At 61.8% G+C, this 15,781-nt stretch overlaps 2 protein-coding genes and 1 long non-coding RNA gene across 3 annotated transcripts in view; all 3 read left to right on the top strand.

Moving 5' to 3' along the window:
• The first annotated feature begins 22 nt into the window (after positions 1-22).
• Positions 23-7,124, top strand: LSM4 (LSM4 homolog, U6 small nuclear RNA and mRNA degradation associated). The gene is made up of 5 exons (XM_042024443.1): positions 23-192; positions 391-432; positions 550-648; positions 3,368-3,551; positions 5,676-7,124. Exons 1-5 carry the CDS (start codon positions 190-192, stop codon positions 5,762-5,764), a joined length of 417 nt encoding a protein of 138 aa, XP_041880377.1. The 5' UTR covers positions 23-189; the 3' UTR covers positions 5,765-7,124.
• A 4,410-nt stretch (positions 7,125-11,534) lies between these two features.
• JUND (JunD proto-oncogene, AP-1 transcription factor subunit) lies at positions 11,535-12,956 on the top strand. The gene has a single exon (XM_042024439.1). It carries the CDS (start codon positions 11,636-11,638, stop codon positions 12,578-12,580), a length of 945 nt encoding a protein of 314 aa, XP_041880373.1. The 5' UTR covers positions 11,535-11,635; the 3' UTR covers positions 12,581-12,956.
• Positions 12,957-14,365: 1,409 nt separating this feature from the next.
• The window catches only part of LOC121662832, a 2,490-nt gene continuing 1,074 nt past the window's right edge, over positions 14,366-15,781 (top strand). Inside the window, exons 1-2 of the long non-coding RNA XR_006015428.1 lie at positions 14,366-14,488; positions 15,560-15,781. The exon at positions 15,560-15,781 is cut by the window's right edge and continues 326 nt beyond it. This is a non-coding gene — a long non-coding RNA (uncharacterized LOC121662832). The remainder of the gene's footprint in view (positions 14,489-15,559) is intronic.

Raw genomic sequence — 15,781 nt, 5'->3', positions numbered from 1 at the left:
CGCAAAGGCGCGGACCGGGCGGCGCGGTGCGGCCAGGCCGTGATCCGCGCTCTGATTGGCTGCGGCGGGACCGCGCCGCGCTCTGATTGGCTGCGGCCGGACCGCGCCGCGCTCTGATTGGCCCCGCGCGGAGCCGGGGGCGGTTTGAGCGGCAGCGCCCGGCGCGGCGGCGGCTCCCGGTCCGGCACGATGGTGAGCGGCGGCACCGGGGCCGGGGAACCGGGAACGGGCTCGGGGGGAGGCTGGAGCGGTGGGGAGGGCCTAGCTCGTCTCTCCCCCCACGCCAGGGATGGCGTGCCCGGTGCCCCTCTTGGTGCTCGTGTCGGTGTCCCGGCCGGTGTCCCGTTGTCGGTCGGTGCCTGAGGCCTCTCTCCTCTCTTCCCCTCGCAGCTGCCCCTGTCCTTGCTGAAGACGGCGCAGAACCACCCCATGGTGAGTACGGGCCGCGCGGCCCAGCCCCGCTCCCCTCGCCGGTGCCGTGTGGGTGACACCGGGCACGTCCCGGTACCGGGGCTGGGCCGGCGCCCCGTGACTCCTGTTCTCTCGCAGCTGGTGGAGCTGAAGAACGGGGAGACGTACAACGGGCACCTGGTGAGCTGCGACAACTGGATGAACATCAACCTGCGGGAGGTCATCTGCACGTCGCGGGTAAGGCCGGAGCACCGGCACCGGGCACCGGGCAGGGGTCACCCACGGCAGTGTCCACGGGGAGCAGCCGGCACCGGGCAGTGGTCACCCACCCATTGTGTCCACAGGGAACAGCCAGGCCCGGACAGGGGTCACCCAAGGGTTCCCAAGCTCTGTCCCTGCAGCCAGGCTGGCTCTGCTGTAGCTCGCATCGCTCGACCTCTGCCTGAAATGCAAATTTAATCTAATTATTGGTAATGTCCATAATGAAGGAGCTGCCTTGTGTGTGTGTGCAGGTGACTTTCGGCACAGCACGGCATCAGGGCTGGGGTCCCTCATCCCCCTGGGTGAGGGGCTGGGGGCCACGTGCTGTGATGCTGATCCAGGTTTCCCAAAAATCAGAGCCTTCACCTGTCCCAGGCAGCCTCAAACACCGCAATCCCTTTTATTCCCTGCCTGTCTCTCCCCTCTCCACATCCAAGTGAGGTTCACCCACTGAGGCTGTCTGGGACTTTTGCCCTTGGCCAACGGTGCTCCAGGAGATTGGGATCTGTGTTTTGGGCTCTGACCTCCATCATAAATGTCTGGTCTCGTCCCTGTGGGAAGCGCAGACAGATGGAAATCGAGCTGTTGCTGTGCTTTCCCAGCCCTGGAATGTCAGAACTCCACGGGAGAGGCTGGCAGGGATCCTTGTTCTTCCAAAAATCTCTCTGCAAGCCCCCAGTTCCCGTTGTCTCCACGACAGGAGGTTGGAGTGATGTTGGGGCACATCAGTGTGACAGAGGAGATACCCTCAGTGAGGCTTGGGAGGGAATTTTGGGGTGGAACAGGGGGGGTTTGGGATCTGTGGCTGCGTCTTGGGTCGTGGTGGGACAAGGAGCCACTGTTGAATTTAGCAGGAGGGGGAGTGAGAGGAGGTGACAGCAAAGCCTTACCCAGGACACAGGTGGTGCTGCCCTTCTCCTTGGGAATTTGCCTCCGAAGGCTCTGTGCTCTGCCTGGGAAGAGCAGCAGCTCAGGTTTTGTTCCCTCTGGGTGATCCGGAATGGTCACCCAGAAGGACGTGGAGCTGTTGGAGCAAGCCCAAGATGCTCAGGAGAGGTGGAGCAGCTCTCCCGTGGGAAAAGGCTGGGAGGGTTGGGATTGCTCTGCCTGGAGAAGCTTTGGGGTCACCTCATTGTGGCCGTCCAGTGGCTGAAGGGGCCGACAGGAAACATGAGGAGAGACTTTGGACAAGGGATGGAGTGACAGGACACAGGGAATGGCTTCCAACTGACCGAGAGGGTAGGGATAGGTGGGATATTGGGCAGGAATTCCTCCCTGTGAAGGTGGTGAGGGTTTGGGATGAAATTCCCAGAGAAGCTGTGGCTGCCCCTGGATCCCTGGAAGTGTCCCAAGCCAGGTCGGACGGGGCTTGGAGCACCCTGGGATAGTGGAAGGGGTGGAATTGGACCATCTTTTAGTCCCTCCCAACCCAAACCCCTCCACGATTCCACGATTCTGTGACCTGGCACACAGGAGAGCGGCCTCAGCTGCCTTCGAACGGCCCCAAATCCCGGGTGAACATGGATCTGCTGGGCTGGACTGGTGGGACTGGTGGCACTGGCCACTAGATGGCACGGGACAACGAGCCGGGAGCCGCTTGTTTACTCGGGGGAGGCCGGAACGAGGAAGCGACGGAGTTTGGAGCTCCATCCCTTCCTGCATCCCGAGCCAAGGAGCAGCCAGGCACATCCAAGGCAGGGTGGGGTTTGCCGGGCGTCTGTTGGAAGGGAATTGTTGCTCCTCTGCCTCGTCCTGGGCTTGCCCGTGCAGGCAGAGCTGCCCCAAATAACTCTGGGGTGTGGGGGGGGAAGCGGCTGCTGTATCCCGGGAGAGGAGGAACGGGGCGTGCTGGTTTCACCTCCTCTCCCGGGACACAGCAGGCGCCTCGGCTGCATGAGGATCGCTGGGCTGGAGCCATCCCAGCTGCAGCCAGGCCCTGCCGGAGCCGGGACGAGGCGGGTCCCAGTCCCTCCTCCCAGTTACATCATGGCCAGAGAGTTGTTGTTCAGCTCCGGGTACTCATTGCCGCAACCACTCGCTGAAACCCTGCTGGGCTGAGTCCTAGGGAAGCCCATGGCATCCCAGGAAAACCCTGAAACTGCCTTAAAGCAATGCAGGGAGGCGGCTGCTCCGAAACTGGGCACCTGAAGAGTTTTTAATTTTTTTTTTTTTTTAATAAATATATGATGTGTGAGCTCCTTATTTCCCTCAGCTGCTCTGGAGGCTCACATCCCTCAGCCAGCTGGCTCCAGAGCTGCCTCGCTGCTCCCTCCACACCCCCCAGAGGAGTGAAGCAGTGGGGTGACTCCCAGCTGGAGAAGAATCCCGGCCACAGCTGCGTTTTTCTTACCAGAAATGGTTGTTCACCACGATTTTAACTCGTGTCTCCTGTCCCACTTTCAATTCCCTTCTCGTACGAAGAAGGGAAGAAGAAGGGGCCTCGTTTCCTCACCCTCTTCTTCTGACATTTTCTGCCAGTGTTTGAGGTAGCTGTGGAACAAATTGAAACCTCAGTTGTCTGTGGAACTGGGTGTTTTTGGGGAGTTAAACCCACCCTTTTCCACAACTGGTTACAGATAATGCTCCCAGCAGAGACTGCTGGAGCTCTCGCCCTCTCCAGAAACACTCAGATGCCTTAAAAGTGACCCAAAACCACCAGGTTTTGCTCGTGGCCTCACGTGTTGCTCCCCAACAGGACGGGGACAAGTTCTGGAGGATGCCAGAGTGCTACATCCGCGGCAGCACCATCAAATACCTGCGGATCCCCGACGAAATCATTGACATGGTGAAGGAGGAGGTGGTGTCCAAGGGCAGAGGCCGTGGTGGCATGCAGCAGCAGAAGCAGCAGAAGGGCCGTGGGGTTGGAGGAGCTGGACGAGGTAAAAATCCTGGTTTTTTATCCCAGCTTGGAAAGGGGGGAGTGGGATCCCTGCCTTTAAAATTTCCCCTCTTGTGCAAGGAATAGCTCCTGCTGCTCTGTTTTAAACCCAGGGCTGTGTCTGGGAGAAGCTGGAGCCGCTCCTGTGCAGGATCCAGTCGAGCGAGCGCATAAGGCAGTCCCTGCCAAGGAACAGGGAGGATTCGTGCCAGGGATGGGCCTCCCTCGTTTCTGGGGTTGGGCAGGAGCTTAAGAGAGTCTGAACTTGACTGTTTCGACTCCTCCTGGCTCGTTTGGGAGCGTGGCCCTGCAGAACTGTAGCTTAGCAAGCGCGGGGGGGAAAACAAATGGCTGTTCTGGGTGAAAATAGTGCAAACAGACTGGGCTGTGCCCATGGCAGTGAGAGAAAAAAATCATCTTCACCCCCATTAAAATGGGGCTTTGGATTTCCTGACCTGTTGATGTATTTGTATTAAAGAAAACCCAACTATCTGAGGGTTTGAGTTCCTCCTGCAACATGAATAATTCATATTTCTGATAAAGGGGAGGTTGCCACTTCAGAAGAAATAGGTCACCAAAACAACCCTTCCCATTTCACGGGGTTAGGTGATCCCAGGGCACTTCAGCTGGGGGATATGCTGCTCCTTTTCCCCAGATTATCCCGCTGGAAGCCTGGGAGCTGCTCCTCTGCTCTCCTGCTCACCTCTAATGCCACGTCTGCGGGATTTGTGGTCACGTCAGAACCCCAGGGCTGCTCTCGGCCCAGGCTTCGCCTGCAGTCGGAGCTTAAAAATCCCGAGTTAAATTTTAGAAGGAGCCCTGGGGACTGGGACAGGGACGTGTGAAGCCTCTCTGGAGAGCTGCCTTAAGGAGCTGCCTGTGCTTTGGCTATGCCAGGAATCCTGGCAGGACAGGTGGGATTGACCCGGGGCCATCGGCGCGCGGCGTCCTGCGATTCCCATTCCTTTTCCCCAAATCCCCGCCGTTTCTGCTGCCCCTGGGAGCTCCCAGCACGCAGAAGTGACCTTTCCAAATCTTTATTTTTGTTCCCCTCCTTGCCTTCGCCGTGTCCAGCACAGCAGTTTTGTTGGGTTCCTTGGACAAAGCGCTGTTTTCCCTGCTGTGGCCATACCCACCTTGTGGGGAGCAGGGCTGGGCTCCGAGGTGGAGCTCCTGCTGCTTCCATGGGCAGCCTCGATTTGCTGATGGAATATTTTCAAGGGAAGCTTTGGCATTTGCTAATTAGCTCAAAGGTTTGGCTCTCCTTACTGAGACACGAAGGGAGGAGGGAGAGGAAAAAAAGAAAAAAAAGAAAAAAAAAAAAAGAAATAAAGGCAGGACAATTTTGTTGGGAGGCCAGCAGGCAGGAGGGAAGCTGTAATTGTGCTCACAGTTGAAAGGATTATTGTTTCTGACACTGGTAATCCTCCTCCTTTGACTTCTTGCTTGCCAAACTCAGAAGTCGCCAGCCTTTGCCCCAGGAGCAGCCGGAGCATCCCAAGCACTGCAGGGTTGGGAATAATTTATGTTTTCCCTCTGGTTGGGGCACGTCTCCTCCTCTAGAGAAGCTCTTGGGCCCGGTGCTTGGATTGGGTCTCCTTTGGGTTCCGCCTTTTGTGTGGCTCTGCATCCCTTTATCCCTTGGGTGGATTTTTGGGGATAAATCTGAGGGGTGGGCTCAGCAGCTCCCGTGACAGGGTCTGAGGATGCTCAGCTCTCTGTAGCCTCCCAAATCCCTGCTGTCCTGTGCTCAGTGCCCTCTCCAGAGCCAAGGATTGCTCTGTCCAGCTTTTGGGTTGCCCCCACAGCTCTCAGGGGACACGTTACAACCTGGATTTTAAATTTGTCACTTCACTGGTTCCATTTTTGGGGAAGAAACTTCAATTTCCCATGAGATTTACACACCAGGGAGATATTGCTGAACTTGCTGATTGGGGGGGGGGGGCATGAGTTTATGCACCTCTGAAATAAAAGTCTGGGACTGGAAAAGGAGCAGTCCAAAAGTCACATTTCTGCTTCTAAGACCCAAAAATAAGCAAGTTTTGGGGTAAAACACGAATAACTGCAGCTCTGCGTCATTGCTGGCTCACAGGGATGCTGTTACCTCTTTCTTTCTGCTCCACAGGTGTGTTCGGTGGTCGTGGCCGAGGAATTCCAGGCAGTGGAAGAGGCCAGCAGGAAAAAAAGCCAGGCAGGCAATCAGCCAAGCAGTGAGATGTCTGCACCCGGGCCGGGGACAGTTTGGGTTTTGTCACCTCAGGGTTGCCACGTGTCCAAAAACATTCCCTTTCCCACTCTTCCATCAGAGTCAGAGCCCAAATCGTGTTCCTTTGGAAGGCCCTCATGCTTTAATCTGGTGGAGTTTTCACTCCTCGTAGTCAGGAAATCATTGGAAATATTTTTTAAAAATTCATTCACGGTTAAGGACTGAGGTTCTGCCTTCTCCTGAGAGTGAACTTTTCAGGCTCACCGGGTTTAATTTAAAATATTTTCCTGTTCAGAGGTACCAGAAGGAAGGCAAACAAACACTCTCTGGATTGTTTGGATGTGGGGTTTTTTTTTTAATACTTGAAACTCGGGAAACTTGTTTTGTTTGTAACAGATGTGTTTTGGTTTAGAAACGCTGAACTTGAGGATGTTGTTCCTGTACATGAATAGTCCTAAAGGTTTGGGGTTTTTTTAAAACCAACAAACTTTTAAGCTATTGCTTTTCTTCTCCTGGCCAGTGGGTTCTGTTTCTCCAGTGGCTTAAAGGAGAACTTGGGATGGACATTGGCCTTCAAGCCTTGTTCCCAAGGGAGCTTTGTGACAAATGAGCGTTTCCCAATTAGTTCATTGCTAATTTGACTTCAGATTAGAAGTTTCCTTCAAAGGAACAGGGTTTTTTTCTGTGTGTTTGGTTTGTTTTTTTTTTTTTTTTTGCATGAGGCTGGTGTGCCCCTTTTTCCTCATGGGGGATTTTTAAAATTTCTTTTGAAAAGTAACTTGAGTTGATTTACATGGATTTATTTCCCCCCCCCACTTTCAAAACTCTCTCCCTTCTGCTGAGATACCAAGTCCTGAACTCTGACAATATTTCTCAACCTAATTTCTTCCAGTACCTGGTGATTGACCTCACTGGCTGTACCTGTCACTTCCTTCCCCAGCCACCAATTATCCTCCCTTGGGGACACAGGCCAGCGTGTGAACGTGTCCCTCCTGTAGGTTCAGAAAACTCCTGGGAATTCCCGGGTCAGGTGGCTCCAGTCTTCCATCCCATAGGCAAAATGCACCCTCAGAATATCCTGGCTGATCTGAATTCAGCACCTGCACGAGGGCACGGGGGGAAGAAACAGCTCTGGGTGTGCCTCAACCCCCCCTGGATGGAGGAAACAGCTGAATTTGGGGGGGAAAATGGATGTTGTGAGTAGTTTTGAACAGGTTTTGGGTTTGTACAACTGGTTCTCATATCAGAGCCTCTGCCATCACCACTGTACTGAAAAGGAGTGAAGAACATGCTTTTATAGACTTATTTTTTTAATGTTTATAGAACCGGGCGCAGTGGTGAGCGGGAATAAATCTCCAGCCTCTTCCAGCCGCCTCCCTCTGTGTGTCTGTGATGCTGCCGGGCCCTGCCCAACCCAGAACCCTTCCCTGAGCCCTGGAATCAGGGATAAATCCCTAAACATTCAGTTTCCAACACCAGCCATGTGTTCTCCGTGGAGCTGTTCCTTGTTGAGGCCACGACCAGCACTCCGTGCTCATCCCAGGCTTCTCCCAGGGAGCCAGTTCCAGGGAGTGGGGTGATGTGTCCTCCCTGCTGGAAAACTCGTGTGGCATTTTAACAAAGCCCAGGCTGTGTCAGACTTTCCCTTCCCAACCCGCTCCCTCCCTTTGGATCCCTGCAGCCGCAGAGGCTCCGTGTGCTGCGGCTTCCCTGCTGGAAAGGGAAACACTGCTGGGATTTAAGGTCTGTTCTGGCAGGATAAATCCTGCCTGCAACAATGGGACCTTTGGCTCCAGCTCAGGGTAGAGTCCTCCAAGTGCTCCTTATCTCCTGGCCAAGCTTTGGGATCAGGTGATGGAGCTCGTTAAGTTCTGCATTTGCTTAATTACACCACGGGCTTTAGCAGCATTCCCTGCCTGCTTCCCCCCTTCCTTTTTCCACCTCTGCAGGAATATTTTTGTCCCTCCTCAGAGGGCAGCTGGGTGGCAGATGGCTGTGTGGAAGGGCATCGATGTAACGCTCGGCTCTCATTTTGGGCTTTTTCTGCCCCAAAAATGGGAGTCTGGGGCCGTCACTGCCCCGTGGCAGGGCAGGGAGGCTGAAAAACGAAAAAAAAAAAACAAAACAGGGAGGAGCGAGATAAAAGCAACAACCAGAGAGGAGGAAAAAAGGTCTGAGCCTGGCTGCCGGCGTAGGTGGGTGCAGAGCGTGGCAGGGCCAGCGCGTCCCGCACGGAAAGACCCAGCAAAGGCCACCCTGGAAACCCTCCCCGCTGCCCTCCCGGGATATTTCGGTGGCACTTGAGCTGGTGGCAGCCCCGGCAGCCACGGGGCTGTGTCTCTCTGGCCGCCCCACGGTGACTCATAACTCCTGAGCCTCGCCGAGGAGGCAGCACAGGAATAGTTACACACCAGCGACGCGGAGGGAGTGGCTGCCAGAATACTTCAGGGCTGTGCTAAGCAACTAAAAATACACGTCAAACCCTCCTCCTCCTCCTTTTTCCTTTTAAAATCTGTTTTCTTTCTCTCTGTTTTTTTTTTTTCTTGTTGGTTTTTTTTTTTCTTAATTCTCGTTTTTGATTGTCGGAGGCCCCTGGGGGTTCCTCGGGGACAGGGGCAGGTTTGGGGACAGGCACTGGCAGCTGTGACTTCTTGTTTTCCCGGCTCGGTTCCTCTCTCCCATTGCCTGTGGCAATGACTAAGAGGCAGCTTCCCCTGTGTGCCCGGTGCCTGCCGTGCAAATCCTGGGGTGCAAACCCTGCTTGTTCCCTTTTCCAGGGGGGGCTTGGCACGTGGATGCATCTCATGGGCACCTTGTGTCCAGCCCACGTTCTCAGTGTCCAGCGCTTTGTCTCAGCTCCTGGCCGGAGCGGGGTCAGGCACCTCCGGTGTCATGGAGCACACAGGGAATGGTCCTGGTGGAGCCAGGGAAGTGGGGACAGCAGGAGCCGTGAGGATGCTCTGGTGGCCGTGGCCTTGCTCGAGGCTCATCGTGCCTCGCCAAGGTCTGGCGGTGGTGTGGGCTCATCCCAAATCCTCGCCGCCTGCTCCGGGGTAAATATAGCCCGGCTGGCAGGTGGCAGGACACTGACTCAGTGGGTGCTCGTGGGGCCGAGCCGGGCTCCGACGCCTCTGAGAATAGCAGCTTCAGCCACCCCGCCGTGGGGACAGTGGCACTGCCACCAGCTCCCTGCACGGGGACCTCCCCACGGGTCTGCCCTCGCGGGAGGCGGAAGGAGCCACTGATTCATGCCCCTCATTAAACGCTCATTAAGAAAATGAAGCTGCTGGCTCGATGCGGGCATTGGGTTCTTGGTTTGGGGACAAGAGACATGCGGGATGAGCAGCAGTGGTGACAGGCTGGGAGCAGGTTGGGGGGGACACCGCAGGACAAGCCCAGGGGTGCTGTGACCCTTGCGGGGAGGGGTGGCGGGGCTGTGCTGGTGGGGCCCAGCCGGAGTGCAGCTTGTGGCTCACATCCCTGGCCACTGGCCAGCTGCTTTTCCCAGGAGGCCCCCGGGCCGGCTGGTTCCTCCCTGGAACTGCCGACAGCACCTCCAGCCAAAGCTGGTTCTGCTCGCCCTGATTTCGGGTGGGGAGCACGCGTGGGTACCCCAGTGCCCATGGGGCACGGGTGGCTGTGCCCAAGGTGTGTCCCCAGCTTGGGTCCCCAAGCGGGGTTGGGGCAGGGGGAAGGAGGAAGGGGAGCCTTTTTACCCCCTGCCCTGGTCCCTGTCCCTCGCCGGCCGGGTTTGGTCAGGATGGAAAGTCTGAACCTGCCGGTCCGGCCACGGCCGCGCCCGTAATGACAGGTTTGGAGCGGAAACTCGGACGGTGGCTTCACCTGGGAGCTGCTCCCCGGCCGAGGCCCCGGGAACACCGGCCCTGGCACTGCCACTGCCGCCCACCCGGGACAGCGGGGGACACAGGCCTGGGCCCGCTCTGCTTTAGCTGAGATTTATTAAACTGCGTTTATTTGGGATTTAATTAACAGCAGCTGTTGGGGGAGGGTAGATCCCAGTTGTTGCCTCGTACCTCAGTTTCCCCTGTGCCAGCACTGCGTGTGCCGGCCCCGAGCGCTGCCCCAGCCCTGTCCTGGGTGTCATCCGTGTCCCCTGAAGCCAGGGCTGCGCTGTGCCCTGCGCCACGCTGTCCCCACACCCCACGCCGTGCCCACGCGGTGCCACGCCGTCCCCGCTGGCTGTGGGCAGCCGGCAGGACGGACACGCCGGGGCAGGAGCTCCTCGCACCGGGAGAGCCGAGGGGCGCGGGGTCAGCACGGCACCGGGTCCCCCGAGTCCCCCCACGCCCCCAGCGCTGACACCGCTGATTTATCGCCCTCGTTAGCGCAGCCCGGGAAGCATCTGGCCGCAATTAGGGCCGGCTCAGCGTCACCCGCCCCGGTGTCCCCGGGGCCCCGCGTGTGCCCGGGGTCTCGGCGGCGCGGGGGCCGCATCCTGCCCGTGGTGGGGGGGGGGTTATCGGCGGCCACCGGCGCTGCCTCCCCCCGCGCCGGTGACGTCAAGCGCTGACGCCGATCCGCCCCCTCAGCCGCCCGCGGGCTTGGCCGGCCGTGACGTCTGCCACCGCCACCGCCACCGCCACCGCCACTGCCACCGCCGTTAACTCCTTCCCCGGTGCCGCCTGAACCGGGCTCATGGTGCCCCCGCCTGACCCACGCTGCTGGGTCCTGCCGGAGCGACCGTCCAGTGATGGTGTGACCCCCTCTACCCCCCCCGGGGGACCGTGGGTGGCCGGAGGGAGCGGCTGTTCCCTGGGCAAACACCGGACACACCGGTGACAAACGTCGGGGCGGTGACACGGGACAGGCTGTGCCAAGGGAGGTGTGCGGACATGCAGGAACGGCCCAGCAGGGCACAGGCCGGACAAACCCTGCTGTGCCCGGGCACTGTCCGGCCACGCTGCCGGTGGAGCCGGTGGCCTGTCCCGGTCTGACCCACACGGGTGGTGGCCTGGCTGTCCCCAGAGGTTCCCGTGAGGCCCCGTGGCGGTGCCTGGCCCGGTGTGTTTATTTATTTCTTTGTCGTACCCTTTTACAACCGGGGTCCGGCTCGGTGCCAGTGCTCAGGGATAGTGCCCGGTGCCCGGTGGCCAGTGGCCATGCCACTACCAGTGCCCAGTGCTGGTGCCCGGTGCCCATGCCAGGGCCAGTTCTGGTGCCGGTACCTGGAGTCCAGTGCCAGGTGGCCGGTTCCTGTGCACTGTGGCCAGTTACCGGTATCCTGTGCCCGATCCCGGTTCCCAGTCCCGATTCTCAGTAGCCAATTCCCGTGCCCGGTCCCCATTCCCGGTGTCTGGTTCCTGTGCCCAGTTCCCGATTCCCAATGGCCAGTTCCCGTGCCCGGTGCCCGGTTCCCGTGCCCGGTTCCCGTGCCCGGTTCCCGGTGCCGTTCCCGTGCCCGGTTCCCGCCCCTCCCTTTGTGCCCATCATCCCCGGCGGGGCGCGCGCGCCGCGGGGCCACGTGATCGCCCCTCCCCCGCGCTGACGTCATCCCAGGGCCCCGCGCGCTGTTGTCCCGTTTACCCGCCGGTCGCCGCGGCGACGGGGACGGGGCGTGGCCGGGCGGGGGCGGGGCGCCGCCTCCGCGGGGCGGGGGCCACGCCCCGTATGCAAACGAGGGCGGGCGAGGACGTCATCTGCAGCCAATGAGAACTCGACGCGGTGAGGTCACCGCGACGGTGCCGCCTATTTAACGCGGCGCGGGGCGCGCGGCGGCGGTAGACGCGTGTGCGCGCGCGCAGGAGCGGGGCCGCGGCCGGTGCGCACCGGGCGCCTCCCCCGCCCTCCCCGCCCCGCGCTCGCCCCGGTCCTCCCCCCGCCCCGGCGCCGTTTCCCCCGCAGCCGGGCGGGGGAGGAGGATGGAAACACCCTTCTACCATGATGATGTGTTGAGCGGCCTCGGCAGCGGCTTCGCCCCGTCCTCCGGCAGCAGCGGGCTCCTCCTGCCTTTCCCCGGCGGCAGCATGATGAAGAAGGACGCGCTCGGGATGGCCTTACCGGAACAGGTGGCGGCGGCGCTGAAAGCCCCCGGCGCGGCCAGCGGCGAGGCGGCGGGGCTGCTGGGCTCGGCCGACCTGGGACTGCTCAAGCTGGCGTCCCCGGAGCTGGAGCGGCTCATCATCCAGTCCAACGGGCTGGTCACCACCACCCCGACCAGCGGCCAGTTCCTCTACCCTAAAGCGGCCGCCTCCGAGGAGCAGGAGTTCGCCGAGGGTTTCGTGAAGGCGCTGGAGGACTTGCACAAGCAGAACCAGCTGGGCGGCGGCGCGGCGGGCAGCGGCGGCGGCGCGGGCGGCGGCGGTGGGGGAGGAAGCGGCGGCGCGGGCGAGCTGCCCGCCGCCGGGATGGCCCCGGAGCCGCCGGTGTACGCCAACCTCAGCACCTACCCGGCCGTCAGCTACGCCGCCGACCCCGGCCCGTTCGCGGCGCCGCCGCCGCGGCTGCCGCCGCCGCCGCCCCCGCCGCCGCTAAAGGACGAGCCGCAGATCGTGCCGGAGGTGCCGAGCTTCGGGGAGAGCCCGCCGCTGTCCCCCATCGACATGGACACGCAGGAGCGCATCAAGGCGGAACGGAAGCGGCTGAGGAACCGCATCGCCGCCTCCAAGTGCCGCAAGAGGAAGCTGGAGCGGATCTCCCGGCTGGAGGAGAAGGTGAAGAGCCTCAAGAGCCAGAACACGGAGCTCGCCTCCACCGCCAGCCTGCTCCGCGAGCAGGTCGCCCAGCTCAAGCAGAAGGTGCTCAGCCACGTCAACAGCGGCTGCCAACTCCTGCCCCAGCACCAGCACCAGGTGCCGGCGTACTGACCCCGGGCGGGCCGGGGGGGCCCGAGCCCGGGCAAGGACCCAGGGAAGCGCTGGGGGAGCGCCCGCCCTGCCCCGGGAACGGACCGAGGGGTCCCGGGCATGGACTGAGGGGAGCGGGAGTAGCGCCCTGCTCGCCCCGGGCGCGGACTGAGGGGTCCCGAGGGGAGGAAGAAGAGCGATGATCGCCCCCGCTCCCATCTCCCCGGACACGGACTGAGGGGTTTGAGGGGAGGACCGGGACCGGCTCCGGATGGTGGGCACTGAGCACGCCCCGCTCCCCGCGCACGGACTGAGAGGGGCCCGGGCCTTCCCTCCCGGCCCCTCCGCGCCCCACACATTCCAGTCAGGTCCCAGTAAAACCCCACGACACGGAGAATTGGCCTCTCGCTGTTTGCTGCGCCGGGGAGGGACGGGATGGGACGGGAAGGGAAGGGGCGGCGCGGGCAGGAAGCGGCGCGGCCGGGTGCCATCTTGGGGCGGGGGGGGGGGGGGCGGGGACCGGGGGTGTTTGGGGAGTTTTAGGGGGGCGATGGAGGTCGGAGAGCGGGGAGTGAGTTCCCCCCCGGGGCTGGCAAAGGGGCTCTGGGAATCACTGGAGAGGGTGGAGGGCGAGGGGGTCTATGGGGTTGTTGTTATGGGGGGAGGGGGCTTTGGGGTAGCTGGGAAGGATGGAGGATGTTGTGGGAAGGGGGGTAGTGAAAGGTTGGGGTTTTGAGGGGGTTTTGGGGTTATTTGGGCTCTCTTGGGGGCAATATGGGTATGTTTGGGCTCCCCTGGGGCTGAGGGGTCCCTATGTGGGAGGAGGTGGGTGAGGGGACCCCGCTGCTGGTCCTGGCTGTGGCTCTGCTCTGCCAGACCCTCTCCGTGTTGGGGGGTTCACCAGTACCCCCCTGTCCTGGCCTCCCCGGGGTCGCCCCAAGGCACCCAGCGAGGCCGGGCCTCCTCTGCTCCTCCCAGACTTCGGCAACAGCCTTGGGCTTCCCGGCAGCGCCACGGCTCCTCCTCCGTGTCCGCCACCTGCGGGGCCCCATCCCTGCTCCATCCCGGGGAGCAGTACCCGAGAGACCGACCCTGTGTCCCCGGAGCGTTTGGGGACGCTGCTGGCGGCAGCTCCATCCCGTTGCAGCAGCGGGATCGCCGCGCTCCCGGGGGCTGGCGGGGAGCCGGCTGTGGGGGGAGCGTGGGGTCCCTTGGAGCCCTGCCGTGGGTAGCTCCCCGGGGACCCCGCGCTCGGCGCCGGGCCCTGCCGTGGGTGGCTCCCCGGGGACGCGGGGCCAGCCGGCTGCGGTTTGCCGGAGGAAGCGCCATCCCCGCGGCGCCGTCCCGGCGCGGTTGTGCTGCGCCCCGGATGTGCCGCTCCGGCACAAAGATGGACGGGGCAGCCACCTGTCCGGCCCCGTGGCCTCAGTGTCACCAGATCCCTGTGTCCCCAAGTCCCCGCATCCTCATGTTCCCAGATCTCATTGTCTCTGCATCTTGATGGCCCCAGGTCCCTTTGTCCCCAAATCCCCGCGGTCCAATGTCCCTGGATCCCGATGTCTCTGCTTTCCCAGATCCCTTTGTCCTTAAGTCCCCACATTCCCCGATTCCTTTGTGCCCGATGTCCCCAGGTCCTTGTGTCCCCACGTGTCCCCGGAGAGCGCGGGATGCTGCCGGCAGGGCTGGCTCCCGGTGCCGGGGGGGAAATCTCACGGCCCCGGGCTGGGGGGGATTTTTTTGGGGGGGGGAGGGAGGGGGTCCTCCCGGCGCTGCGGTGCCGCCCGGTACCGACAGGGGGCACCACGGCGGGGGTGCCCCCGCCTCCCCAGGGGCGGATAAAGGCGGCGGGATCGGCACCGGCACCGGGCGGGATGGCCCGGGGCGCGCTCCGCCTGCTCTGCTGCGCCGCTGCCCTGCTCGCTGCTGCAGGTACCGGGCACCGGGGGGTCCGTGGGGTCCCGGGGGCACGTAGGATCTGCAGCACCGGGGTGCTGGGTGCTTCCCGCTGCCACCGGCAGGTGGGTCTGTGGCCTCCCCCCCCGCCCAGTTCTGGGTACCGGGAGGGGTGTTCGGCTGCTCCGGGGCACCGGGGAAGTTCCGGGAGGTGACCACCTGTTGCCCCACGCTCTGCACTGCCGGGGTCCCGTGTCCTTTCCGGGGCTGGGATCACCGGGGGGGGGGGCTGCACCTGCTCCCTGGGAGTGCCAGCTGGACCTGAGCACCCTGCCCCTCCCAGACGATGCGGCTCCGGTGCTGCCAAACCGGCTGGTGCTGGAATGTGTGCCCTGGCACCGTCTCGGCACTCCCGGTGCAAAGGGCTCCCTGGTATCCCGTGCCAATGTGGGCTCCCGGTCTCCAGCGTGGGCCCCCGGATCCTCCCTGCACCCCAAGGGGCCTCGGTTCACCTGTCTTGGCACGCTGGGCGCTTGGGCCTGGGTTCAAAGCCATCCTGGCAAAGGGTGGCAGCTGGGTGGGGGACAGCCCATCCCGGTGAGCCTGGCGGCTGTGGGGACCCCCAGCCACGCCAGGGTGCTGGCTCTGCCACGGGGCGTTTCTCTCTGGTGTCCCCCTGGGGCCAGGCTGGACTTGCTCCTCCTCTTGTGCAAACAGGATTTGGGCAGATAACGGGCACTGCCAGCACTGCCCGGGAAACCCGATCTGTTCCACGTGGCCACCGCCGAGTCCCCACCACGCCTGGCCCTGAGAATGTCCAGTGGGTGCCACAAGGGCTGGGTTGACACGTGTCCCTGTGCCATGGCACTGCCCGCTGCTGCCACGCTGCTCTGCTCGTCCCTAGCAGTGCTGTGCCCATGCCATGACAGCTTGGGAAGCGCTTCTGACTCCGGATTTGTGGGGTCTGATATTGGCTAAATCCCAGTTTTCTGTGTGTGTGATAAAAACCACCTGGGAAATGAACCCTGTGAGGTCAGGAGCTGGGGCAGGTGCTGCTGCCCTGCCAGGACCCTGCCATGTCCTTGCTGACCAGCTGTCTCCTCCAAGGTCCAGAGCCAGTGTCTCGGAACAGCTCAGGGACAGCCGTGTCACCATCTCCACCCAGCTCAGCTGCAGCCACCAGCCAGGGGACTCACAGTGGGACTCCAGCCGGCTCTGACTCAGGAGGGGTCAATGCAGCTCCATCCAACCCACCCACAGTACCAGCTCCATCCAAGACTTCGGGATCAACAGCACCTCCAGCATCTTCATCCAACACCACCACAGCAC

The sequence above is a fragment of the Corvus kubaryi genome, unplaced genomic scaffold (genome assembly GCF_017639235.1).
Source record: "Corvus kubaryi isolate FWS band 111438036 unplaced genomic scaffold, C.kubaryi_AGA036_p1.0 37262, whole genome shotgun sequence".
Lineage (NCBI taxonomy): Eukaryota > Metazoa > Chordata > Aves > Passeriformes > Corvidae > Corvus > Corvus kubaryi.
This window is presented reverse-complemented; position numbering and strand designations above follow the sequence as displayed.

Coding starts and splice junctions, on each gene's coding strand:
- LSM4 (XM_042024443.1), top strand. Junction 649..3,367: donor AGGTCATCTGCACGTCGCGG/GTAAGGCCGGAG, acceptor GCTCCCCAACAG/GACGGGGACAAGTTCTGGAG. Junction 3,552..5,675: donor GGTTGGAGGAGCTGGACGAG/GTAAAAATCCTG, acceptor TCTGCTCCACAG/GTGTGTTCGGTGGTCGTGGC.
- JUND (XM_042024439.1), top strand. CDS start 11,636: ATGGAAACACCCTTCTACCATGATGATGTGTTGAGCGGCCTCGGCAGC.